At 43.5% G+C, this 12,272-nt stretch overlaps 2 protein-coding genes across 2 annotated transcripts; both read left to right on the top strand.

Moving 5' to 3' along the window:
• The first annotated feature begins 3,361 nt into the window (after nucleotides 1–3,361).
• LOC119308513 (protein DOUBLE-STRAND BREAK FORMATION-like) lies at nucleotides 3,362–6,318 on the top strand. The gene is made up of 5 exons (XM_037584644.1): nucleotides 3,362–3,485; nucleotides 3,571–3,781; nucleotides 4,187–4,330; nucleotides 5,468–5,600; nucleotides 5,844–6,318. Exons 1-5 carry the CDS (start codon nucleotides 3,385–3,387, stop codon nucleotides 6,017–6,019), a joined length of 765 nt encoding a protein of 254 aa, XP_037440541.1. The 5' UTR covers nucleotides 3,362–3,384; the 3' UTR covers nucleotides 6,020–6,318.
• Nucleotides 6,319–6,420: 102 nt separating this feature from the next.
• Nucleotides 6,421–11,567, top strand: LOC119308514 (LOB domain-containing protein 12-like). Its single transcript, XM_037584645.1, has one exon. It carries the CDS (start codon nucleotides 10,910–10,912, stop codon nucleotides 11,441–11,443), a length of 534 nt encoding a protein of 177 aa, XP_037440542.1. The 5' UTR covers nucleotides 6,421–10,909; the 3' UTR covers nucleotides 11,444–11,567.
• Nucleotides 11,568–12,272: the final 705 nt, after the last annotated feature.

The raw sequence follows: 12,272 nt of genomic DNA, 5'->3' as shown, positions 1-12,272 counted from the left end.
CCTGCACCCTTGTAGTTGAATCGGGACTCTTATGGCCCAACTCTTATGCTTCGGGGGCTTCCTCTGGTCCATAAAAAATCACTGTAAAGTTTCAGCTCATTTGGATTCCGTTTGATATTCCTTTTTTGTAAAACTCAAAAACAAGGAAAAACAGAAACTGGCACTAGGCTCTAGGTTAATAGGTTAGTCCTAAAAATAATATAAAAAACATATAAATGCATATAAAACATCCAAGATGGATAATATAATAGCATGGAACAATAAAAAAATTATAGATATGTTGGAGACGTATCAGTAATCATGTGAACTTGATATGTGTTCGATATTTTGATGATATGTATGTTGTGATTCCCTTAGTGGTGTCATGTGAACGTCGACTACATGGCACTTCACCATTTTTGGGCCTAAGGGATGCAGTGTGGAGTAGTTATTAGATGATGGGTTGCTAGAGTGATAGAAGCTTAAACCCTAGTTTATGCGCTACTTCGTAAGGGACTGATTTGGATCTAAAAGTTTAATACTATGGTTAGATTTTATCTTAATACTTTTCTCGTAGTTGCGGATGCTTGCGAGGGGTTAATCATAAGTAGGAGGTTTTTTCAAGTAAGAACATCACCTAAGCACCGGTCCACCCACATATCAAATTATCAAAGTAGCGAACACGAATCAAACCAACATGATGAAAGTGACATGGTGAAATTCCAGTGTACCCTGAAGAACGCTTTGCTTATCATAAGATACCGTTTTAGCCTGTCCTTTTCCACAAAAGGATTGAGCTACCTTGTTGTAGTTTATTTATCGTTACCGTTATTTGTCCGTTACAAATTATCTTGCTATCAAACTACTTGTTACCAACTATTTCAGTGCTTGCAGAAAATACCTTGCTGAAAACCACTTGTCATTTCCTTCTGCTTCTCGTTGGGTTCGACAGTCTTACTTATCGAAAGGACTGCGATTAATCCCCTATAATTGTGGGTCATTAACGGAAGCCTCTTAGATGAGGAAGGCAAGAACTGGCTTGAGAGGAGGAAGAAGAAGATCAACATGCTAGAGAGTATGAGGTGGTGGACCCGGCACAGACGACGGCTGTGGTAGAGCACGCGACATGGATGGCGTCTGGGGAGTGATTCATCACATTGTCCAGCCGTGGTCCGGACGTTGAATTTCATTTTGACATGTACGAATTGTTGAATTGTGAATTGTTTTGCTTTCTTGCATTGTTAAATTGTGATGAAATTGTGCTATATGATTCACGTGCATGGATTGAGGGTTTAGACCCAAGTAGTGTGGCTGTCCGGCATGACATATGAGGGGTCGTCCACCGCTGTCCGGGTAGCGCCCGACACGTCCGCAGACATTTAGGGGTCCGGATTTGCCAAATTCGACTGTAGATTCTAAAGCCATAGTTTGGCCTATCCGTCCTACATCTCCTTTTGTCCCCATATAAAAAAATCCACTCAAAAAATAGCCACCTTAAGTCCCCATCAAAGGAAAAAAAAGGCAATTTAATCCGAGAAAACGGTAAATAGACAACCCCACTCATGCACTACACGATAAAACCTAGCCCACGAACATCCACGTGCATCCGAGGAGGATCCAAAAGGAAAACACAACAACACGCCTAGACCCACGCCACCCCAACCTCTCCCCTGGCACCTTCACAAGTCACGAAGTCATTATCAAAGTCCATATCCAAGGACTTGTTTGATAGGTTGCATCGTTTTGGTTTTTTTTTTTTGCATTCGTGGCTTAGTTGGGCCTGGTTGAGTAGGTTGGCACCCTACATGTAGGTTGGCTGCATCAGGGAAGCAAAACCCCCCGGTCGTTTGATGGCTTGCGTTGGGCTAGGCTCATGTACTACACGGTGTTTGGTTGTGCATGGACTATGTTGTGCTCACCTCTTCTCACTAGTGGCGACCTTACCACATATGACACTAACATGTGAAGTTTGAATAAAACATTGTTTTAGTCAGCCATTAAACAAATGGCACTTCATCCTAGACACTAACAAACTGCAGTACAAATTAACAGCCATATGGCTTAGTAGGGGAAAGTTCACTTGTGCCCAACTAGGGGGAAGTCCATTCTCAATCTTCTTCATGTTGTTGTTTCTTCTTCTGTTGTTGCGTCTTCCTCTGATGCTGATGCATCCTCTGCTACTCCTGAATCTTCTGTTGTTTCTTCTTCTTCATCAGATCCTTGTGTTACCTTTGTTTGCCCATATTGCCTCAGTCCACTCCAACATTTTTACTCTTCCAAGCTTAATTGTCAAATGCGTCCACACAATGGCCGGAGTATCAACATCATCAACCATCACAACTTCCTCCCCCGGCACAAATTCATCATAAACCCATTATAGGATCCCCTTATGAAGGATGCAACATGCAAGAACAAGCCTAACCTGGGAGGGGAAAGGGTGGAGTGACTTCTGGTCAAGGATCTTAAATCTATTCTTCAGACCTCCAAATGCATTCTCAACTGTAACTCTAAGGCTAGAGTGTCTAAAATCAAACTATCCCCGTGCAGTCCTAGGATAGTTACTGGAGAGAACTCGTTCATATGGTACCTGATTGTCCTGAAGGGTGGAAGAACGTCAGGTTGATATGCATAGCAAGCATCTCCTAGGTAGAATTTTCCATCGGGGATATTGATGCCATTAAGTCGAGCCATGATGTCGGCAAGAAGCATCATGGGCTGATCCTTCCCAACAAACTAACACATATGTGAACTTCAGATCGAAGTCAATAACAACAAGCACATTCGCTTGTGCAGTGCTTTCTCCCCCTGTATGATGCAGCCCGTGATCTCTGGCACTCTAGCAGTCACATGAGTACCATCTATTGTGCAAATGCATCATGGGAAATTTTCATTGAGTCCAACCTCATGGAAAATTTCTTTAGTTTCTTGAATGATTTGAAGATTGCTGACCGCGCTTGCCGCGGTAAATTTCTTTGTTTTATAACAACTATGTCAAACACCTAATGCTATTGGAAAAATTCCTGCATTTTTCTTGTTGGACAATCAAGCAACTTACATTGCATATTTCAGTGTTTTTGGTTCCTATAAGATTCAATATGTCACGACATTGAAATGCTACATTCTTCCTATTTCTGTGTTTTTTAAGACCGTGCGAATCAAGTAGGCCCTTATAATGGGTTGAAAGTAAAGTTTTCGTTTTTGGGGGAAGAGTAGAAACTAAAGTGATCACAAAAAAGAAAAAAAATGAAACTAAACAATTTGCCATGGCAGTGCGGCCAGTGCTCATGGGCCGGATTCAGCATATCATACCGTCTCAGAAAGCAACCTAAACGGGCCTAATAAATACTGTACGGCCAACTTCGACCTCAGAGTTTCAAATCAAATCAAACTACCACCACACAGCGTATGGCGACGGAGCAGGAGGGCACCACAGCCCACCAGCGGCACGGCGGCGGCACCATCACCGACGCCCTCTCCCTGTTCGCCTCCCGCCTCTCCCACCACAGGTACGCACGCACGCGCGATCCATCGCCTCCCCGCTCCAGCTTCTACAACCTCCCATTTCAACCTCTCCCCGCATCGATCGCGCAGGTTCGGAGACGAGGAGCTCCGGGTACTGGAGGCGGCGCTCTCCGCCGGCGGCGACGTTGCCGCGCTTCTCAGCACGCGCTCGGCAGCCCGGAAACTTCTGCGGGAGAGCGTGGCCGAGGTGTGCGCCGCAGCTGCGGTCGAGGGGGACGGGGCGAGGCTCTCCGTCGCCGACTTCTTCGCGCGCGCCTTCGCCCTCTCGGGAGATGTCGAGGTGAGGACAAATTGCGCACACTGTGTGGTCCAGCACCCTGTTCTTTTCTCTCTAGGGTTTGATCTTGGGGTGCAGTTTCAATGCTTCGGTTCAGTATGGAGGGTGCCGCGGCATGCAGTGATTTGGGATGCAGTGTTTCAGGGTTTGATTTGTGATGCAGTTTCAGTATAAGCGTGTGCTGCGGCATGTGTGATCCGGGATGCAGTTTCAGGGTTCGATTTATGATGCTGTTTCAGTGCTTCAGTTCAGTATACACCCCGGCACAGATCATTTATCAATGATGACCGGTTTATGCTTTATTTTTCTTGGGAGTTGATAGTGCCATCGTAGCTCTTTGGATGGTAACAGACCGTGTTTCATTTTGTTCACTGTCGCTTCACTAATTGTTCTAACGTATACTGCCAGAGCTGCCTTGCTATGAGATATGAGGCGCTGGTTCTGCGAGAGGCCAAATACTCTGACGACCTTGATCTGCATGTGTTCCATGAAGAATGGTTAACCTTTGCACAGGACTCTCTTGATAATGGGTTCTACACCATTGCTTCCAAGGTAGTCCACAGTCTGATTGCGCTGAAGCATCTCTTCACTTGTCTTGTATTAGTTGCCTGAAAATAGCCTAAGATGTTGGTGTTGCTTGCATGTTATATTCAGTCTATCGGTGATTCTTCCTTGTACGGTTATAATCCCTATCCTGTTACATTGACTTATCACTACTGCAGTTAGTGTCAGTAGTTTGAATGTCCTTAGGGACAAATTTTGCTTGAGCCCTGCCTACAGAGTCTTACTCATGCTTAACAGCTCATTTTGGCTTTCGTTCTAGCTTTGTCCAAAAGGAATACAGAGTTAATCTCAAGCATCATTTGCTTGTACTACTAATGGTCCAGGGTGTTGGCAAAGAACAGGATTCAGTAACATTGTCATAATTCAAAGAAGTGGTCAACTTGTAACGGATCATAAAACATATTGTTGGTTCTGTAACCTGATCTCTCAAGAGCTAGCAAGTATTTCTCTGCATTGCGCTCTTGTCTGTTTTACATTGCTATCTAGCTTAAATATGAAATGTAGACTGGAACAGATTCTGATTATTGGATAGAATGATGCTGTCTTTCAAGTATAATTTTTCTCTGATAATAAAACTGGTGATGTGGTATAATTTCGGCATGACAAAAACTGATGGCTTAATCCTGGTAGAAATAACTCTCTCAGGGGATAATAATTTTTTGTGCTGCCTTACTCACATATTGAACATTTTAATACCTCAGCATGTTAGTCTTATAACATAGTCTTAACCATAAAGTGAAAACTGACCAAACTTATTCAAATGAAAATGCATCCCTATTATCACTTACTTTGAATGAAGTGATGACAGGTGTTTGATGATTGTGCTATTTATAGTGGTGTTGTTTGTACTTTGTACAACTGAGCACATATAAACATAGATCATTCTGGAGAACGACATTGGCCGAATTGTTTAGTCTGTTTCCTCTATCAGCTAACATCAGATACAGTCTCATCAGTCTCATCAATTGATGATATTTAGCATGTCAGTCTGTCAGCTCTTTGTGGTTAAAGTTTCTGGAGAAGTGTATTGTGCTGCTTGAACTGCAACTTTGTATTCTGAACGACCCCTGATTGTATTGTTAATCTCATCTGTTACATTTGTTACTTTTTTTTATGTACTTCTAGGCTTTTGCAAATGCTCTTGTGCACATTCATCCCAGCCACTTGGACTCTACTAATTCGACTCTGAAGAAGAACAAGGTCAATGATATAAGAGGACTCCAAACCTTGGCCAAGTCATTATCTGCACAGTGTTCTGGTCAGTTCTGTAATGCCATGAATAGTGTAAATTATGTGTTGAGAAACTGTTTCTGCTTTAACTGGAGAAATAGCTTAAATGCCTAGAGTGAATAGACATTCTATTCATGATCATGTAGTCTTCATGAAGCTGTTGGATAACATAGCCTTAGACCTTGCAGTAGTCAGGGTAATGAATCTTCTGTTTGATCTTTTAAACTTTGGAGTTTCAAATTTTAATACTGCTGCTTGTGTACTGTCACAGTTCAGACGCAATCCGCTGAATACATGAAAAGGAAAACTTCAGGCATTAGTGAAAAGTGCAATTTACACTCAGAAAAACCGAAGTTACCGGCGAACTTGATGTTTAGGCTGGGGATCAAAACAAGGAACACACAAAAACTACTTCTTAGCCGCAAGAGAAACTTAGAAGAGGTTTGATTTCGATCATTGTCAGTGTGGCATCTTCCCAAGACTGAAAAGAGTGTCTTGATCATCATTCCAAGTTATTTTGGTACAAAAGGTGAATTTCATGCCTTAGTTTTTCTTGTCGTTTCCCACAGTAGCTTCGAATTTCCTAGTCTAGTACTTATTGAGCATATGCAGCATGTAACATCAATATATATATATATATTGTTTCATCACAGTTATTGGCTGGATCTTTACAGGCTACCTAGATAGCTGGGGTTGTTCCTTTCCGTCATTAACGTTTCTTCATTAAATACATCCATACCTCTGTATGTGTCTCCTTCTCAGATTGCAATGATTAGTGCTTTGATCAAAAGAAGGCCACTTTGATCTTTTTCTCTGTAAAATAACTATGCCATGGCATACGTCTTATTATGCAAAACGGATATGTGGGGTCTCTGTTGATAGCATGTGCACGACAGTCATGTTCATTTTCTTTGGTATCATGCATGTGCTGGGTGGAACTCCTGTTCCATATCTTTTACCACGCCATGCACAACTTAACACCTGTTCCCAGTAAGTATTTTTCTTACTTTGATAGCATTGGATTCCTGAAATGAAATAATAATGATTAAATAATCACCTCTTGCTTGAACTGAACGGCCAATAACAGGCAATGACACAAAAATAAGATATTGCTGTAAGCTTACAGCGTATCCAACAATACAATCTTTAAATGCATATTGCACTAGCAATCAACAACAACAACAAAGCCTTTAGTCCCAAACAAGTTGGGTTAGGCTAGAGATGAAACCCATAAGATCGCACAACCAACTCATGGTTCTGGCAGATACTCCCTCCGTTCGGAATTACTTGCCGTGGAAATGAATGCATTTAGATGTATTTTAGTTCTAGATACATCCATTTCCGAGACAAGTAATTCCGAACGGAGGGAGTAGATAGCTAGCTTCCACGCACCCCTGTCCATGGCTAGTTCTTTTGGTGATATTTCACTCCTTCAGATATCTCTTTATAGACTCCTGCCATGTCATCTTTGGTCTACCCTAACCTCTCTTGACATTATCAACACGCTTTATCCGTCCGCTATGCACTGGAGCTTCTAGAGGCCGGCGTTGAATATGCACAAACAATCTTAGACGACGTTGGACAAGCTTCTACAATTGGTATTAGCCCAACTCTATCCTGTATATCATCATCCTGGATCCGATCCTTCCTTGTGTGGTCACACATCCATCTCAACATGCGCATCTCCGCTACACCTAACTGTTGAACATGTTGCCTTTTAGTCGGCCAACACTCAGCGCCATACAACATTGCGGGTCGAATCGCCGTCCGATAGAACCTGCCTTTTAACTTTTCAGGCACTCTCTTGTCACATAGAACGCCAGAAGCTTGGCGCCACTTCATCCATCCGGCTATGATTCGATGGCTCACATCTTCATCGATATCACCACTGCAACATTGACCCCAAATATCGAAAAGTTGTCCTTCTGAGGTATCACCTGCCATCAAGACTAACCTCATCCTCCTCGTGCCTACTAGTACTGAAACCGCATGTCATGTACTCGGTTTTAGTTCTACTAAGCTTAAAACCTTTGGATTCCAAGGTTTGTCTCCATAGCTCTAACTTTCTAGTAATTTCCCGTCCGACTATCATCGACTAGAGCCACATTATCCGCAAAGAGCATACACCACGGGATATCTCCTTGTATATCCCTTGTGACCTCATCCATCACCAAACTAAAAAGATAAGAGCTCAAAGCTGACCTTGGTGCAGGCCCATTTTAATCGGGAAGTCAACAGTGTCGCCATCACTTGTTCGAACACTTGTCACAAAATTATCCTGCATGTCCTTAATGAGGGTAATGTGCTTTGTTGGGACTTTGTGTTTCTCCAAGGCCCACCACATGACATTCCGTGGTATCTCATCATAGGCCTTCTCGAAGTCAATGAACACCATATTCAGGTCCTTTTTTTGCTCCCTGTATCTCTTCATAATTTGTCGTACCCAGAAAATGGCTTCCATGGTCGACCTGCCAGGCATGAAACCAAACTAATTTTTGGTCACGCTTGTCATTCTTCTTAAGCGATGCTCAATGAATCTCTCCCATGGCTTCATTGCACTAGCAATGTTTTTGTTAATTGTCTATTGCACAATCTGATTAGATGAAGTGTGCTTATCCAATAACCATGTAGGAGTCTGCTTCATTATCTAAACAAGAGTGTAGAATACTGCTTAATATTATGATTTTCTTTGTTATATCAAACTCAGTTAGGTGAGGTCTTTTCGCTCGGAGATTTGATATTCATATCGTGGACGAGTCTTGGATCTGACATAATGAGTATGTTACCTTTGGCCTCTGGTACTGTCACTGCCTTATTCGCTGTGTACTGCTATGAAGAGCAAAAAACTAGACTAATTTTATGCTCTACATATTGCACATATTAGGATCACGCAAAATGATGCTTATGTTACAATGTCTTTTCTTTTGAGATAATTCGGTAGGGAAATATTGCGCATTTAACTTCATGGAAAGGTGCTATTGACTTGTTGAGCCCAACAGAAAAGACAGTCCTAAAACATGGCATTGGCTAGGTTTCCTTGAACAATAGGACAGTTTACCTTAGAGAATTCAGAATAGAAAGAAAGCTCTCTTGGAAACACATGAAAACCTACAAGGTTGGTAGTGAGAATGAAGAGTAAATTAAGCATGTGAGTTACCCTGTAACGTCAGACACTTAACATGTGCCAGTGTTGGTTAAACCCAACTCTGAAGTTTGATCCCAGAGGCACATGCACACACAAGGCGAACCTAACATGAGTTAGCTAGTGGTCCAGGTCCACCCTGATAGATGGAATCCTGGAACCTCTGTCCTTTTTTCCTTGTGGAATGGCAGGGTCTACCCAATTGGAGGCGTTTACATGGGATGGGAACAAGTCGTCGTGTTGGGGAAAGGAGATGTCTGTTGCATGTTCCAGTGCCCTAGGAAAGTTAAAAGAAAAAGTCTACTACACTGTGGGTTAGCCTTAGTGTCTGGAAAATAACCCGCGGATTGATAGAGGGTGGTAAAAGCACACGAGGTAAATCGGACTACGGCCTGTCTGTGGACTGGCCATGCGTGGGTGGCTCTGTTAGTCCAGTGAGTTTACCAAACCATGTGATGGATCCGTTTGGACTTTGAAATTAAGCAGGAACTGTGAAGACTTTTTCTCTTGGGGTTAGCTCTTAGCGGTGAAACATTGTCGGCAGGTTAATTATTTAGGGTGAAACTGAAACATGCATGTCTGAACTTTCTTGAGTTTTGATGGCAACGTGCATGTGCATGCACGCATCGCAACAACTTTAGAAATCCTGCCTCCTTCCTGGGTCAGGACTCGATACATTGTAGTACTCCTTTTCCCATGCACTCAGAAAGGAGGACGTTGCAGTACCACTGTACACAAGAAAAATCGATGCATGAGGGGCAAGACTTTTGTACATGTTGATATAGTATGATACTGGTAGTATACGATGCTTCTTGTTTCTCTTCTTTGAGGCAACAATAATCCTCTTAGGCAAACTATGCTTCTTGTAGTGTAGCTCCAGCATGAATTTGTCCTGTCATCCACACTGGAAACATAACCGGGTTAGCTAGAGGTATAGGGTGTGGTTGCACAGTCTGCATCACAAGTTGGTACGAGGCCTTAATGCGTTGGACATGGCCGCATGGGTGCACGTACGTACCTCATGACTAGCATCAGACATTACGGATACTTGTCTCTAGCTAGCAATGCTATTATTGACATGTATATTATAGAAAGAAATGCTTCCATACGATGATGTAGCAGTACCGTTCTAGTGCAGGACAAATCCCCAATCTCTCCTTGTCCGCATGATGATGATGCAGCAGCACTGTTCTAGGGCCAGGCGTACATACGAGTCAGGTTTTCTCCTGGTCTTGGCATGATTTATTTAATATGCGTATGGGATAAACAAATACTGGTATCTGTTGTTTTCTCACTGTATTTGATTAGTAGTGCTAGTACTGTAGTTGATTAGCATTGAAGATTGAATTGAAGCTAAGTAGTAGTACATCACCAATTTGTAGAGAAGATTGAAACAGACATCCTCACGTCGAGCCCCGCCATTTCCCTTGCCGACTTGATAATTATTCACCTCTAGGCTCTAGCTAGTAACACTTCTTCCTCTCTAATTAATGCATGTTGGTGCTAAGTCTTCGATCTTCACCTCATTTATGCGGGGAAGCTAGGTTAATTAAACAAGTACATGTTAACAGCGTGCGTCAGACGGATCAGACCAGCAATGCTAATTTATCTCTGAGTGTGTGTTTCATCTAATGGAAGGTCAACTCTGAACGTGCATGCATGCAGTGTCAAACATTGATCCAGACTCTAGAGCCAGCTAAGTGTGGCGGTGCCGCGTGAAGTGAATGGTAAGCAGAATTGCCAGATCATAATGGCCATTGGAGGATGTAATGCATAGACTAATAATCAACCTTTGCTGCTAAATACAGACAAATAAGGCAGAAGGCCTTTACACACACTGCATCCAGTACCAGTAGGTACATGGCTCTGCACCTATTCTATGCTAGATGAATGTGATCCAGCAAGCAACATGACAGAGCTCATTAATTAGCACAAAACCATAACTAAACTAGTTTATCATGCTTGTTTGTTTGTTTGTTTGTCCTGATTAACCAGGGTGTGCATGGAATTAGCAGCTAACCTCCCTCAGTGACACCTAGCTTAGCTTCCATCTTCCTTCCTGGCTGGCTGCTTCCGCTATAAAAAGGCCAAGCTCTGCACCCATCACCCTCCCCCTTTGCAACCATCTCCATACATTGCTCTATCTTCTCTTCTCTTCTCTTCTCTAAGCCCGTAGCAAAGAGGAAAGCACTGCCATGGCCGGGGCTCAGACCGGGAGCAGCGCCACACCGTGTGCGTCATGCAAGCTCCTGCGGCGACGGTGCACCAGGGACTGCGTGTTCGCGCCTTACTTCCCGCCGGAGGACCCGCACCGGTTCGCCACCGTGCACAGGGTCTTCGGCGCCAGCAACGTGAGCAAGATGCTGCAGGAGCTCCCTGCGGCGCAGCGGGCCGATGCTGTGAGCAGCCTGGTGTACGAGGCCACCGCGCGGATGCGGGACCCTGTCTACGGATGTGCCGGCGCCATCTCCTACCTCCAGCAGCAGGTCTCCCAGCTCCAGGTACAGCTCGCCGTGGCGCAGGCCGAGATCCTCCAGCGCATCAACCACCCGTCCCCGGCGGCTGCATTTCATCTGCAAGAGCTTCAGCAGCGCCAGGTGCAGCAGCAGCAGCAAATGCAGATGGATGATGATGACAAGGCGTATAGCAGCCTCGTCATGCAGAATGATCTGATGAGCACGCTGCTGCTACAGGAGGCGTGCCTTAAGAAAGAGTCCCTATGGACATGATCATTATGTGGCATAACTGTCTAGTGTTTTTCTACTTTGATGATTCATAAACAGTGTCTCTGCTTCTGTAATTTTCTGAAAATTGGGAAATTGAGAAGAAAGTTGATTGCTTGTGACACATGTTGTTTTGGATAATGCCTCCGAATCACACACACACCCAGTTGGGACACATATTCAGGCATTGCATAGTACCTCCATTTCTATTCATGGGTCATCTAGACAAAAACTGGTTGAGGTTTTCTTAACCACAAAGTTCAGTTAGTTCATGCTTATCTCCACAAGACATGTTTGAGGAGTGCCTTTGTGCTCCCAGTTGCAGATATTGTTGTTTGTTGAAGATGTGAAGCGCATTTGGCTTCACTCACATGGTATGCACAGTAGGATCCAAATAGTTTGTTCGTGCACATCACGACATGAAGCATCCCGAGGTAGAAGAACTAATTAATGCTTCCAAATGGAAGACCTGACCTAATAGATTCCTAATCTCTCTGCACAAGACATGTGTCCTGTGTCTGAACCAGCACTTGCCTGGCTTCACTAACATTTGACCTGTCAGATATTGCTTGTTATATACAGACCTTATGATAATCCCTGGATCTTACGTAGCTCCTGCTGGCTGAGTGCCCCGTGTCACCAATACAGACAAAACCTAATTAAGTTCTCTGTCAAAGAATGAGTTTTCAATTATTTTGCTTCATGAACTCTTTACAGATTGTTTCAAAGTAACGGTTCAATGGATTTGCTAGACATGATTGATGGAGGTGAAGTTCTTTTACTAGTTACACATGATTGGTTTGGTTAGGGCATCTCCAACGGTGTACATCAAACG

The sequence above is a fragment of the Triticum dicoccoides genome, chromosome 5B (genome assembly GCF_002162155.2).
Source record: "Triticum dicoccoides isolate Atlit2015 ecotype Zavitan chromosome 5B, WEW_v2.0, whole genome shotgun sequence".
NCBI lineage: Eukaryota > Viridiplantae > Streptophyta > Magnoliopsida > Poales > Poaceae > Triticum > Triticum dicoccoides.
The sequence above is the reverse complement of the archived record's forward strand: the minus strand, read 5'-3'. Positions and strand labels throughout refer to the sequence as shown.